This window comes from Oryzias latipes, chromosome 2 (genome assembly GCF_002234675.1).
Source record: "Oryzias latipes chromosome 2, ASM223467v1".
Taxonomy (NCBI): Eukaryota; Metazoa; Chordata; class Actinopteri; order Beloniformes; family Adrianichthyidae; genus Oryzias; species Oryzias latipes.
Window position 1 is genome coordinate 4,468,149 of NC_019860.2, and position 15,739 is coordinate 4,483,887.

The following is a 15,739-nucleotide window of genomic DNA, read 5'->3' on the forward strand; positions in this document are numbered from 1 at the left end:
ATGTACTAACCCCCTGGCTTGTTGCTTCGTTGTTGTTGTTCACTGTATTGAATTTTTACATTCAATAAAGTTTGAAAAAAAAAAATCCCGTCCCCTCAACTGCGCACTCTTTTTCAGAGACGGGAGCGCGCAGTTTTAGGCGCGGCAATTAACAGGTTTCCGGTGTGGGTACCGGATCGACTCGGGATGCCGGATGTTCTCGGGGTCCTTCGGGGGTCCTTCGACCAATGATGACGTCACCCTACGGTAACACCAGTTGGACAAACTACTTATAGAGCGATTTACGTTTAGCGATTTTACTACTTAGCGACATCGTACCCATCTAAGGAATTTTTGAGGCTTCGTTTTGGGTTTGAAGAGAATGACTTCAGTTTTTGTTTGAATGACATTGAGACGGTGGATCATTTATTCCTTAACTGTGGAATTGTAAAAACATTCTGGGATGAGTTCTGCTTTTGGTATTCTTCCAAAATTGCAATGCCAGTTCATTTACAGTCAAAAAATGCTCTATTCGGTGTGGTATCATAAAATAAACCAGAAAATACAGTTCTTAATATCCTGATATTGCAAGGAAAGTTTTATATACACAAAAATAAATTTTTGAAGACCAAACCACTTTTTATAACATTTCATAAAGAGCTCTGTTTTTACTTTCAATCCCTTCATTATATGAAAAAGAAGAATGGCTTGAAATTGCTTAGTTTTGTTCAGAAATACAAACTTCACGAGTACCCCTAACTAGTATTAGACTATTTAGATTGGTTCTATGTTTCTTTATTTTATTTTACTTATTTGTTTTTATTTATTTGTGTGTTATGTTCATTGTTTCTTTTTTTCCCCTCTATTCTTTATTTTCTATGTTAATATGTGATGTTTGGCAATGGTGACTGATCTTTGAGGTAATGTTGATTACATTGTTATTGTTCGTTATTTAATGTATGATACTTCAATTGTCAATAAAGTTTAAAAGAAAAACTTAGCGACGTTAACTCATTGGTCGTGGCAACTTACAGCCAATCAAATAGTGTGACGTCATCATTGGTCGAAGGACCCCGAGAACATCCGGCAGCCCGAGTCGATCCGGTACCCACACCGGCGGGAACAAACTCTGTGAAATAATAGATAATAGTAAACTGATGGCAGAGTGGCACAGAGTTTCAGTTTGGTATCCATCCCAAGTAAAAACAAAGTAGTTCATGTCTCATAACAATAAAATAGGCTGCCTTTGGCTTAGAGGTAAGATCTTAAACCCGAGCCTGAGTCAGAACCCGACCGGGCACTAAATGACAATCATTACGTTTGGGTCTGTTCGGGCCGGGTTTCTCTCTTGCTGACTTTTTAATAAATATATTGTAATGGCTGCAAAGAAGCTCCTTAGTCGGGCGGTTGTCAAACAGCTCTTTCTTAATCCTGTACGTCAGAACGGTTACCGCACGAACTGAAAGGCACAGCCAGCTTCTTCTTACTCAGAGGGAGAACGTTCACCGAACGCACACACACACACACACACACACACACACACACACACACACACAGGCAGACCCCGCCCCCTCTATCCCCTCAGTCACCAGCCCACCATTGATTGAAATACACTGTGGTCCAGAAACTGGCAGAAAGAGGGGGGCGCCGGCCACCCGCAGCTCTGCGCACGTGTCGATAATGTAATATTCCCCCTACAAGTCCGCATCTATTTTGTTTAGTTATCCCCAATATGGAGCAGCAAGAAGTCAAGGATAAACTTCAGACAGGGGAACTGAAAAGGCAAAAATACACCGCCGTGTCTGCAGTATTTCTCCGTGTAATGACGCGAGTGCGCATCAAGATCTGTCTTTCACTCTCTTTGTCTGGCCTCTTATTCTGTGTTTCAGCGTTATTTTGTTGTGCAAATGCATTTATCATGATCAAAAAAATATGTAGATTATTTTAACCTTAAGAAATCTTGCGTTTATTCTGCCAAAAATACTATGGGATAAATTGAAATTTCGGATTTGCTTCGGGCTCGGGCCTGCAAATCAAGTTAATTGGTTGGGTTTGGATCGGGTTCGGCTTTAAGACACCGAAGGACGCTCAGAAATAATTAAATAAATATTGTCCTGGCAGGATTTTGAATCGATACAAGTATCGTCAAACAAACTATCATGATATTTTGCCAAATCGATATTTTCTAACACCCTTATTCCTCTGCCTCCCACTGCTGTCTGACTGCATTCACCTGAACCTGAGAGGAAACTCAAGAGAAGAGCCAATCAGTGGAGGAGCAGCTGATCTGTTGGTGAAGGAGGATCAGAGCTGATGATGAGGAGGGTTTCCTCTGCAGGTGAAGGAGGAAGGTGTGTGTGAGCTGATGTGGATCCAGTGAATCCAGCAGCATGGATCAGTGGGAGGAACCACAGGAGGGAGCCCCTCCCTCTAAAAAAAGCAGAGATGGTAACCATGACAACCAGAGCAAAGCTCAGAGGTGAGATGAACATCTCCAACTGTCCATGATCTTCTCCATGTCAGAGCTCAGGACTCACACCAGCAACCTTCATTCTTCACAGGAACCAACCAGGACCAGGACCTGAATCAAACAGCAGGGAGCCCACAACGAGACGCAAGTCACTGGATTGTGGTGCTGACTTCAAAGACATCCATTCAGAAGTGGAACAGTGAGTGTTTGTCAGAGTTTTTGGAGGCTGGATTCTAGTTCAGATGATCAACAGTTTTCAGATGAAGGACTTGAGGTCTGGTTCAGTTCTGGATCTCTCTGATCAGACTCACTTGGAGCATCATGTGTGTGATGAGATCTTTTCAGTTGAGTCTTCTGAGAGTCTCTGAGAGACATCAGAGATGTTGGAGAAGAAAACATGTTGACTGCTGACTCTGACTGACAGCAGCTCCAGTCTAATGAGAAGAATCACTGCAGACTCCTAGGATTCAGATTTTCATGCTTTCCAAACATCACATTGTTCTAGTTTGACTTTCTGCTCTCAGAATTTCTACATTTCTACATGGAGAATTGGAATCAGCTTTTCTAGAAAAAAGTCTGGATTGACTGACAGAAAATGCTGAAAGCTGGAAACTGTTGATCCAAACATGTCATGTTATTCCAGACTAAACAGCTCAGTCTGTGTTCATGTCAAAGTCCATCAGCTGTTCATGAAGAAGCAGATCCTCCAACACTCTGATGGTTTGGTGTTTGCAGAGGTCAACAGGTCACACAGAGAGTCCAGTCTGCAGCCTCCAGCTGTGGATCCATGAAGAGTGACCGGTCCAAAAATGATCCTCCAAACTTCAGAACTGAACCAGGACCTTCAGACTCACAGTAAGAAGCAGTTTCTAGTGAACAAAGCAGAGTTAAGCTCTCAGCAGGAACAACAATGTTCTCATCAAGAACATCAACTGATCCATCCAGGAAGGTCAACCATCTGCTGTGAGCGCTTTAGGTCTGAGAGGAAAGAAAAGAGTTGGACAACTCTGGAGGACACAAAGCTCAGTCTGTGAGGATGAAGCAAACAGCTGAACTTTTCTCTGAGCTCAGTCCAGACATGAGCTCCAAACACAGCTAAGGCATCATTTAGACCTACAGATGGACTAGATCTGCTCTGGTTTAACCTGGAAACACATTTGCTCACATTCAGCACAGTCTGGATCCCAATATCTGAGTCTGAAGATCAGAGAGGATCTGCTCCATGATCAGAGTTAGTCTGGAACTTCCCACTGACTGCTTTGATTGTTGTTCACTAACTTTTCTCCTTAGTGTCCACAGAGAGAAGAAGAGGAGCGGACCCCAGTCTGCAGAAAGAGCCAGAGCTGGTGAGTCAGAGCCTGATCATCTGCTGATGGATTCTTCTGGAAACATGTGGAACACTCATGAAGGAGCTTTCTTCTCTGCTCTGTCAGCAGATGTTGGTCTGCAGGAGATGTTTGGAGAACATCAGATCAGTCTGAGGAGCAGAAGTGAACATGTGGCTGAAGGAACTGAAGGAAGAGAAACGCTCCTCAACAGGGTCTACACTGAGCTCTACATCACAGAGGGACTGAGACCAGAGGCTCACACCCAACATGAGGTGATGCAGCTGGAGACCACCACCAAGACCAACCAGCTCCATGACACTGCAATCAAGAACCCAGACATCTTCAAAGTCCTCCCTGACCAACACAGATCCATCAGAGTGGTTCTGACCAGCGGAGTTGCTGGAGCTGGAAAAAGCTTCTCAGTGCAGAAGTTCACTCTGGACTGGGCCGAGGGCTTGGAGAACCAAGACATCAGTGCTGTGGTTCCTCTGTTCTTCAGGGAGATGAACTTGATCAGAGATGAGCAGCACAGTCTTCTCACTCTGATCCAGCTGTTCCATCCAACACTCCAGAAGATCCCAGCAGAACAGCTGTCTGTCTGCAAACTTCTGTTCATCTTTGATGGTCTGGATGAAAGCAGACTTTCTCTGGACTTCAACAACAGTCCGCTGGTGTCTGATGTCACACACAAGTCCTCAGTCAACGTGCTGCTCACTAACCTCATTCAGGGACGTCTGCTGCCCTCAGCTCTGGTCTGGATCACTTCCAGACCTGCAGCAGCCAATCAGATCCCTCCTTCATGTGTGGACAGACTGACAGAAGTCCGAGGCTTCAATGATGCTCAGAAGGAGGAGTACTTCAGGAGGAGGTTCCCAGATGGAGAGCTGTCCAGCAGAATCATCTCCCACATCAAGGGCTCCATGTCCCTCTACATCATGTGTGAAGTTCCAGTCTTCTGCCGGATCACTGCTGTGGTTCTGGAGAACCTGCTGACCACAGAGCAGAGAGGAGAGCTGCCCACCACCCTGACTGACATGTACTCCCACTTCCTGATGGTCCAGACAAAGAGGAAGAAGAACAAGTACCAGCAGGAACATCAGACAAGTCCACAAGAGCTGACAGAGACTGACAGGGAAGTTCTTCTGAAGCTGGGGAGGCTGGCATTTGAACATCTGGAGAAAGGAAACATCATGTTCTACCAAGAAGACCTGCAGCAGTGTGGTCTGGATGTCACAGAGGCCTCAGTGTACTCTGGAGTTTGTACTGAGATCTTCAGAAGAGAGTGTGGGATCTTCCAGAAACCGATCTATAGCTTTGTTCATCTGAGCGTTCAGGAGTTTCTGGCTGCAGTCTACATGTTCCACTGTTACTCCAACAGGAAGGTAAAGGTCATTGAGGACTTCCTGAAGAACAACATGGAGAACCCATCCCTGGATGAGTTTCTGAGTAGAGTCATGAAGAAATCCCTGCAGAGTAAAACTGGACACCTGGACCTGCTGGTTCGCTTCCTTCATGGTCTCTCTGTGGAGTCCAACCAGAGACTCTTAGGAGGCCTGCTGGGTCAGACAGAGAAGAATCCAGAAACCATCCAGAGAGCCATAAATAACCTGAAGGAGATCAACAATGGAGGAGTCTCTCCTGACAGAAGCATCAACATCTATCACTGTCTGATGGAGATGAAGGACCTCTCAGTTCATCAGGAGATCCAAGAGTTCCTGAAGTCAGAGAACAAATCAGAGAAGAAACTCTCAGAGATCCACTGCTCAGCTCTGGCCTACACTCTGCTGATGGCAGAGGAGGTTCTAGATGAACTGGACCTGAACCAGTACAAGATATCATCAGCTGAGGGTATGCGGAGACTGATCCCAGCTGTGAGGAACTGCAGAAAGTTCAGGTGAGTCCAGAAGTGATTGTGATGATAAATCAGATCAGTGTTCAGATTGATTTACAAAGAATGAAAGGTTTGAAAATGATTAGAAATAAAAAACATGAAGGAAGAAAATCAGTTTATTAACAGTCATATAATCTTTTAGCTAAAGAGCAGGATCATATTTGTCCAAATGAAATCCAATCCAGAACCTTCTGAAATGTTTGAACTCAAAGCAGACGGTCCAGAATGAAAGGATGTCTTCATTTCCACAATGTCAATCATTCTAGAAGCACATTTCTAAAATGCTCTTTCTTCTGCTCATCATCTTTTTTCTAGATAAATCATTGATCTGTGAATAAAACAGTTTGATGACCAGAAGAAGAAACTGAAGCAGAAACTAATTCTTTCTTTTGATCCTTTTGGTTCCTTTGGTTCAGTCAACCATCATCTGCATACATACAGACTCTGTTGAAGATCTGAGTCCCACACACAGCAGTGCAGACAGAAAATCAGGGAAATCTGTCTGAAATCTGCTTCTTAATGTGGTTGTATTTATTTGTTTATCCAGTTCAATTGAAAAGATTCATGTTTTAGATTTTTGCCTTTCTTCTGTTTTTTTTCTGGATTGTTATTTCTTTGATGCTTACAGAAAAATCCCAGAGTGTGAGTACAACTTAACCAGAAAATCTTCTGGATCAATCCAGGCTTTTGGAATCAGAAAATGCAGTTTGTGTTGTTCATAAAGTTTTATTGTGAAAGTCTTTATTGGAAAGACAAATTTAGCAGTTTGGACAGCAGAATGAAGCCTAGCATCACAGCTAACTTATAAACCTGTACAGGTTCTTGTTCCTCCATACGGAGGTTCTGGAATCCAGTGAAAAAAAGTCCAGACATGCTTTGATTCACCTGCATGGATTCAGCAGGTGCCTTTGAAAAGACTCTGGCTGTTTAGTTATAGTGTAGCTCTAGAACCATGAGAACCATGATTTTCCTGATCAAATCTAGATAGCCATCAGCAGTCTGGAATGTGGCTTCTTCTGTCCGTGGAACATCAACAGCCTCATTGTTTGATGTGTGTGTGAACTGTGAGGAGTGTGATGGGTCAAAGGTCAGAGTGATGTCAGCATGGTCTCCTGAGGCTCATGTGCAGAGGATTCCTGGCTTTCAATGAGACGTATCCACCTGCTTTTATTGGAGTAAGACACTTTTCTGTTTCCTGTTGAAGCTCCGCCCCTTGGCCTCTTTCTCTGCTGTTTCCCTTTTCCAGACAGTCTGTGAACACAGCACGTAGACAAACAGAGCTCTCCCTATGAAAACATGACAAAAGCCTGAATGTTCAGCCAACTCTACTGCAGTTTAGAAAGGACTGCAGACCATCACCAACTACCGGCAACCATCCCCCCACCCTGCAGACAGCTCCCGCTTGGCTGAGGACCTTAACGACTTCCATTCAAGATTTAAAAGACTTCAACCTTCCTCTTCAGCCACCATTTCCATCACACAGGATCTAAGTGCATTTCCAACCTCCCCCACACCTGCCCCCTCACCTGCACTGAGGATCTGTGAAAGAGATGTGTGTCAACACCTTCAGAGGTAGAAGATCAGGAAGGCTCCAGGACCTGATGGAGTGTCTCCATTCTGCCTGAAAGTCTGTGCTGACCAGCTAGCTCCCATCTCCACCAGGATCTTCAACAGCTCCCTGGAGATGTGCATGGTCCCCGCTAGTCTCAAACTCTCCATCATCCCTGACCTCTGTGGTCATGAAATCCTTTGAACGACTGATGCTGGACCACCTGAAGGTCATTACTAACCCCCTGCTAGACCCCTGCAGTTTGCCTACAGAGTGAACAGGTCAGGGATGATGCAGTCAACATGGATCTCCACTACATCTTGCACCACCTTGACTATGCAGATACCTACGCACGGGTCCTATTTATGGACTTTAGCTCTACGTTTAATACCATCATTCCACAGCGCCTCCATCACAAACTGTCCCAGCTCACAGTGCCTCCCTCCACCTGTCAGTAAATCACCAGTTTCGTGACTGACAGGAGGCAGGAGGTGTTACTGGGACGATTCACATCCAGCACCCGGATTCTGAACACTGGCGCCTCCCAGGGGTGTGTTCTCTCCCCACTGCTCTTCTCCTTTACACCAATGAGTGCTCATCAGGAATCCCTTCTGTGAAACTCCTGAAGTTTGCAGACGACACCACAGTCATTGGGCTCATCTGGGATGGTGATGAGTCTGCATACAGAGGATAAGTGGAGTGGCTAGTCCTCAGGTGCAACCTGAACCACCTGGAGTTTAACCCACTTAGAAAGGTGGAAATGACAGTGGACTTCAGGAAGAACCCCCTGCCCCAACCTTTCCATTCACATTTCTCAAAAGTTTGTCCCCTTAACAGACACACATGGGTTCCTAGGATCCACAAGACCTTAAGTGAATCCCTCACATTGACTCACTCTGAAAAAAAGGCTCAGCAGAGGTTGTACTTCCTGTGACAACTCAAGAAGTTCAACCTGCCTCAGGAGCTGCTGACCATCTTCTACACTGCAATAATCCAATCTGTCCTGACCACATCTATCACTGTCTTATTTGGATCAGCAACTAGACACAACAGGGACAGACTGCAGAGAATGATCAGATCTGTTAAGAATATTATTGGTTCCAGCCTTCCTTCCATTCAGCACCTGTACCGGAACCAGGGTCAGGAAGCAGGCTGGCCGAATCACACAAGACCCCTCTCATCCTGGACACTACCTTTTCAGCCTTCTCCTGTCAAGACAATGTGCACCAAAAACACCCGCCGCAAAGTCGGCTTCTTCCCCCGGCCATCACTCTTATGAACTCCAGACGTTGTTCTTGAAAATGGGTCTGCCGTCTGCAGAGTTTGATTACATTTCACGTTCAAGCCCAAAAGAAAAAAAATGCTGAGTCATCATTCCACAGAGTTCAGAGGAGCAGAGAAGTGCAGAAACACTTTCATGTCAGTCAACTGGTAACAGACCCCCCCCCCCCAGAATGTGGTGTTTCCATGTCAATTTAAACAGCTTTAAGGAAGCATCAAGTACATATTTAGAAAAGCTCTTTGAGAACAGAAACAGTGACTTTAACTTCTTTCTACCAAGAAGACCTTCTGAAAAGTTCTGCTTTAAAGCTCCAAGTGGAACTTCATCACAGCCTGAATTCATCATAGATGACCTGTTTCTGTCTTTGTTCCTCTGCACAGATTTCCACAACGATGTGGACTCTCAGAGACTCACTGTGAAATTGTGGCCTCAGCTCTGAAGTCCAACCCGTCCCACCTGACAGAACTGGACCTGAGCAACGACAGCCTGGAGGATTCATCCATGAAGGTTCTGTGTCCTGGACTGGAGAGTCCAAAATGCAGACTGCAGACTCTGAGGTCAGAACATTGAAGCTGCTGGTTGGTTCATTTCTACATTTGTAGTTCTTCACTGAAGCTGAAAGGTTTGGATTCAAAGATTTTCTGGATTTTCCAGAAATTGAACATCTTTGATTTTTTGAAGACTCCGCAGTGGAAGAAAACAGTTACTTAGATTTTCTTTAGAACAAAGATGTTTCCATGGCAACATAAGCTTCAGCTGTTGAAACATTTGACAGATTTCTGAGTTTACAGAGTCAGAAAACAAACAAGAACTCAAACTAATGACAGACTAGTCATCCTGATCAAACCTGTCTGAAAGCTGACATAGGTCAAAGTTCAAATCAGACACAGCAGAGCACGTGAACATCCACGTGCACACGCACACACACAAGTGTAAATCAGACTAGAGAGGAAAATCAGAGAAAGAAGGAGAGTTTTGGTGAAGAGAAAAGAAAGAATTGAGTAAACCTGCAGAGGCAGATCTGTAGCTGCATATCTGTTTAATGTCAGACAATATTTTCAAGGACCAGAGTCTACCAGGTTGAAGTTAAAGTCTGATGTTTTTTTATTTATTTGGTATATATGTTTAATATATATTAGTATTATATCGTTACCATGGCTCAGCGTGTGTGGCAGCATATCTGGGCAGCTCTATCGTTTTGTCCTCCTTACTTTGCGTTTTTTTATATTTTCTTCCACCTTATTTGTGTTTTTTGTATTTTACAACAATTAATACGAAGTTCTGCGACAAAGGACAGAAACATCATTACTTTTGCTTTTTGTTTTATTATATTTTCTTTAAATTTTTGAACCGACTTTACCATCCGTTACTATGGGAATCGTCCGACGAGCTAACGGCGCTCATGTGTCTGCAGCGGGTGTACCGTGAAAGCAGCCTGTTGTGTTTCACAGAGACGTGGCTCAACCAGGACACGACAAACTCCGTGGTCTCAGTTAATGGATTTACACTAATGCGGGCGTAGCAGCTCGGAAAGAAGAAAGGCGGTGGTCTGGCGGTGTTTGTTAATGACCACAACCACATCACTGTTAAAGAACAGCACTGCAGCAAAGACATTGAACTGCCGTACTACCCCCCACGGAAGTTCTCCCATGTGCTGGTGGTCACTGTTTACATCCCCCCGTCAGCCGATGCTGCTGCCGCTTGTGGGCACGTGCACAACACCGTTTCCCAGCAGCAACACCGGCAGGTCCTGATCATGATTTCTGGGGACTTTAACCATGCATGCACCCCCCTCTCCGCCACCCTGTCCAACTTCACCCAGTATGTGGACTGTCATAAAAGGGACAGGAAAACTCTGGACCTTTTATATGATAATGTCAAGAATGCATGTACTTCTGCCCCCTCCCCCCTTTCGGACACTCTGACCACAACCTGGTCCATGTCTCCTCTGCTTACACTCCAGTGACCAAACTGCAGAATCCAACGTTAAAACTGTCAAGATCTGGACTGAGCAGGTAACAGAGCAACTAAAGGACTGTTTCAACACCACAAACTGGGACGTTCTCTGCAGTCCACACGGGGAGGGGGCATTGACAGTCTCACTAATTGCATCACGGACTATGTCAATTTCTGTGTGGAAAACACAGTACCAACAAAAACAGTGCAGTGTTTTCCAACAATAAGCCCTGGGTTACTCCTGAGTTGAAGACCCTCCTAAATGAGAAAAAGAGCGCTTTTCCCTCTGGGGACAAGGAGGAATTGCACAGAGTACAGAGAGACCTGAAATATAAGATCAGAAGGTGCAAGGACTGCTACAGGAAGAAGCTGGAGCAGCGCCTGGAACAGAACAACATCCGTGATGTGTGGAGGGGTCTAAAACACATCTCGGGCCACACTGAGGCTGGAAATGGTCACCAGGTCACAGGCGACCAAGCCTGGGCAAATGAACCGAATCTGTTCTTTAACAGATTCTGCCCAGCCCCCAGTCTCCACCCACACGGCCCCCTCTTCACACCTTTCCAGCTCAGGCGTCTCCTCCCAGCTCCAGCTGTTATCACCTCAGCACCAAGCAGTCCACTCTGCCCTTCTTCCAACAGAAGTAAAAGGGACCCCCCCCCCCCCCCCACGGCTCACAGCACCAAACCAGCCACCGCCCATCGCCCCTCCAACCCCCCTCTGCCTCACCCTAAAGGCCTGTTCAGACCGGGACGAATTTCGCCGGCGATTTTCGCCGACGTTTAACGCCTCGTGACTAAACAAAGGGCACCAATGAGAGTGTGCACACCGACACGAAAAAACGCCACGCGTCAAAGCGTCAAAAAAAAAAAAAACGCCTCTGGTTCGTTTTTTTTTTCGACGCGTCGCGTCGAAATCTATTCGACCAATGAGAATGGCGCTTTTGCACGTGTCTGGAGCTTCTGAAGTTACAGTAAAACACAACTTGGGGGCGCTCAAACACAAAACTGCCTTGCTGAGCACACATACCAGCGAAGAAGATAGACGCAAAGTAGCGTCTACACAGCCGCGAAGAAATAATGACAGACATTCTAAAATATCCCGGAACCAAACACCAGTTGGAGCTACTGGTGCTTGAAATATTCATGTTTTCTTTGTTTGATTCTGACAATTGCGTAAATACTTGCTCTCTTCTTCTGAGTGAAAAGCGACTTTAAGAAGCGTAAAGTTGCGCAGCGCCACCTTGTGTACAGGAGTATTTCTGTTTACATTAAGCGCCATCTAATGTCAGGGAATGAAATTGCATGGTCGCTCGGCTCATCGTCAGCGAAAATCGCCTGGGTGTGAACACAAAAAACGTGGCGAAAAACGCTGGCGAATAACGCCTGGCGAATATTCGTCCCGGTGTGTACGGGCCTTAAATCAGGTTAGGATGGAGTTAAGGAGAAAAAAGGCCAGGAAGGCAACAGGCTCTGACAGCATCATCTCCAGGCTCCTCAGGGAGTTGCAGCCCAGCTTTGTGAGGTGATGAAGTTCATATTTAATATGAGCCTCAGACTGGAGAAGGTACAAGTCCTCTGGAGGACTTCCTGCCTGGTTCCGGTTCCAAAAGTACCCCGTCCTACGGAACCGAACCACTTCAGACCTGTCGCCTTAACCTCCTACCTGATGAGGACTATGGAGAGGATCATCCTCAGCCATCTCCGCACCCAGGTGAGCTCAGCACTGGATCCACAGCAGTTTGCATATCGACCAGGCATCGGGGTGGATGACGCCATCATCTACCTGCAGCATCGTGCCGTGTCCCTGGAGTCCCCTGGAAGTACTGTGAGAGTCATTTTTATTTTTTATTTCTCCAGTGCGTTCAACACCATCCAGCCATCACTACTGAGGAGGAAGCTGGAGGTTGCAGGTGTGGACCAACATCTCACTGTTTGGACCATCAACTACCTCACAGACAGGCCACAGTTTGTGAGGCTGCGTGACTGTGTGTCTGATGTGGTGGTCTGCAGCAGGGGGGGGCCTCAAGGGACTGTGTTCTCCCCATTCCTGTTCACCCTGTACACATCTGACTACACCTACAACTCCCACCACTGTCATCTGCAGAAGTTCTCAGATGACAGTGCCATTGTGGGCTGTGTATCAGGGGGGGATGAGCAGGAGTACAGGGGGGTCATCACTGACTTTGTGGGCTGGTATGAAAGTAACCACTTGCTGCTAAACACCAGCAAGACAAAAGAGCTGGTTCTTGGTTTAGGAGGTTCCCACCACCATTGGGACATTGAGTTTGTGGACACTTTTAAATACCTGGGTGTTGACCTGAACAACAGACTGGACTGGTCCAACAACACGGATGCTCTGTACAGGAAGAGCCAGAGTCGCCTTGACCTGCTGAGGACCTTTTACGACACTGTGGTGGCCTCAGTGGTCCTTTATGGAGTTGTGTGCTGGGCGGGTGGCAGTACAGGCAGAGACATGAGGAGGCTTAACAAACTGTTTAGGAAGGCCGGCTCTGTCCTGGGCTGCACACTTGAGTCCATCAAGGAGGTGGCGGACAGGAGGATGTTGACTAAGCTAGCATCCATCATGGAGAACCCCTCCCACCCCCTGCACCAAAATGGCACTGACCAGCTCCTTCAGCACGAGACTGTTGCACCCACAGTGCAAGAAGGAGCGCTACCGCAGGTCATTCCTCCCCACAGCCATCAGACTGTTAAAGTGACACTCCACGGTCCCAGGGGTGTTTTTTTTCTTTTTTTCACTCATTTATTGATTAACTTTTGTTGCAGTTGTTGTAGTTGATCACATGTTTGCAGTGGATCACGTTTTTTACACTTTCGCAGCTGTATTTATTCAATATCTATTTATTTATGTAATATGAATGTCATTTTTGATGTCCTTTTTTGATGTTATTTTCTGAATGTGTGTATATATATATATATATATATATATATATATATATATATATATATATATATATATATATATATATATATATATATATATATATATATAAAAACACATATATATATATATATACACATATATATATACACATATATATATATATATATATATATATATATATATATATATATTTGTGTTTGTATGTATGTGTATATATATATATATATATATATTTGTGTGTGTATGTATGTGTGTATATATATATATATATATATATATATATATATATATATATATATATTTGTGTGTGTATGTATGTGTGTATATATATATATATATATATATATATATATATATATATATATATGTGTGTGTGTATGTATATGTGTGTATATATATATATATATATATATATATATATATATATATATATATATATATATATATATATATATATATATATATATATATATATATATATATATATATATATATATATATATATATATATATATATATATATATATATATATATATATATATATATATATAAATGGGAAACACCTCCACAATTAGAGCCTAAAAACAAAGGTGAGCTTGAAACTGTTCTGGGAATGGTCAACTATGTGTCCAAGTTTGCTCCCTGTCTCTCTAACACAAATGCTCCCTTGCGGCAACTCCTGAAAGAGTCCAGTGAATTTGAATGGGATGCACAGCACAAAAAAGCTTTCAGTAAAATGGACATCATTGCCAGGTCAGGATGGCAAGAGGAATGGACCTGCAGGTGCACACTGTGTACGACAATCTACCTGTCAGCGACAATGAAATCCAAGAGGAAACCTACAAGGATACTCAGTTGACTGTACTTAACACAGTCATACATGACAGATGGCCTGAGGAGAGGAGAAAATGTCCTCAAGTTGCTGCAGAGTTCTGGAATCACAGAGATGAATTATTTGTGATTAATGGAATCGTATTCAAAGGAGAAAAAATTAACATTCCAGTTTCACTTCGTGCAGAAATGTTGTCACATGTCCATGTAGGGCCCATAGGTATAGAAAAATGTAAACACAGATCACGCAACATACTTTTCTGGCATGGAATGAACAAAGAGATTGCAAATATGGTAAAGAACTGTACAAAATGTCTTGAGAATTGAACTGCAAATACAAAAGAACCAATAATTAATCACAAGATTCCCCAGAGACCATAGCAAGGTTTTGCATTAGACCTCTTCACCTGGAATAATGACAGCTACATCACCATTGACTATTTCAGCAGATATTTTGAACTTTAAAAAATGAACAGCACAACATCTAATGTCATCATCCAGAAGCTGAAAGCAACTTTTGCCTGCCATGGCATTCCAGACACTTTCATGAGAAATTGCTAAACTGTGAAAATGTCATCTGTCAGTCTGTCATCAAGGCGGGTCCCACCTGACTGAATGTGCCAAATTCCTGGACCTCCAGCTGCATCACTGCTCCTGAACACACTTTTCTGTCTGATTGCAGGTTGGTGAACTGCAGTTTGTCAGAGAACAGCTGTGAAACTCTGGGCTCAGCTCTGAAGAAAAACCCGTTCAATTTGACAAAACTGGATCTGAGCGTGAACAACAAGATGCAGGATTCAGGAGTTCTTCATCTTTGTGGTTTTATGGAGAGTCCAGACTGCAGACTGCAGACTCTGAGGTCAGACTACCTTTTAATTTTCATTTCATTTATTTATTTGTTCCTTTCATGAAAATTATTGATGTCCAAAAAGTTTACATGTGTGTCTTACATATTAAATATTTTCACGATTAGAAGGGAGCAGAATTGAAGAATACAATTCTTATAATTGTCTGCTCCCTTTTAAACATTGCATCATATTTAAATTTCTCACACCATCACCTGTGCTCAGATTTTACTACATACAGTTTAAATAAACAGTAAATACATTCCATTCATTTAATACATACTTTCCAAACATTCCATTCAAAAGTCAAGTTTATACAAACTCATTTGTTTAGCTTTATACATCCGTTTAAATTAAATAATATTTTGATAACTTTTTAACTGATTCTCCTGGGAATCCCACATTTTTACCCCTGCTATAGACAAACACTTTTGCTTTAATGTTGTTTGAGTAATCTCTTGTTTGAAATCAAATTTTCTCCTATGATTTTCTTCTCCTGTGGTAAAAATAAAAAGCTTTTGTATGTCTTCAGGTAAATCTCTGTTTCTGGCTTTAAACATAACTAATAAGGTCTGCAATTCAATTAAATTTTTAAGTTTTAATAAACCTGACTTAATGAAAAGTTCATTTGTGTGATATCCAAATTTATCTTTATGAGTAATTCGAATAGCTCTCTTCTGTAATAGAATTAAGGACATTA

General features: G+C 43.5%; 2 protein-coding genes across 2 annotated transcripts in view; one reads left to right on the forward strand and one right to left on the reverse strand.

The window, feature by feature from the left end:
• LOC105355226 (NACHT, LRR and PYD domains-containing protein 12-like) overlaps positions 1-15,739 on the reverse strand; it is a 354,920-nt gene that overhangs the window by 224,999 nt on the left and 114,182 nt on the right. The window lies entirely within an intron of this gene.
• Positions 2,784-5,764, forward strand: LOC111948630 (protein NLRC3-like). The gene is made up of 3 exons (XM_023962387.1): positions 2,784-3,304; positions 3,740-3,795; positions 3,883-5,764. The coding sequence occupies exons 1-3, from the start codon at positions 3,237-3,239 to the stop codon at positions 5,673-5,675; spliced, it is 1,917 nt and encodes a 638-aa protein (XP_023818155.1). The 5' UTR covers positions 2,784-3,236; the 3' UTR covers positions 5,676-5,764.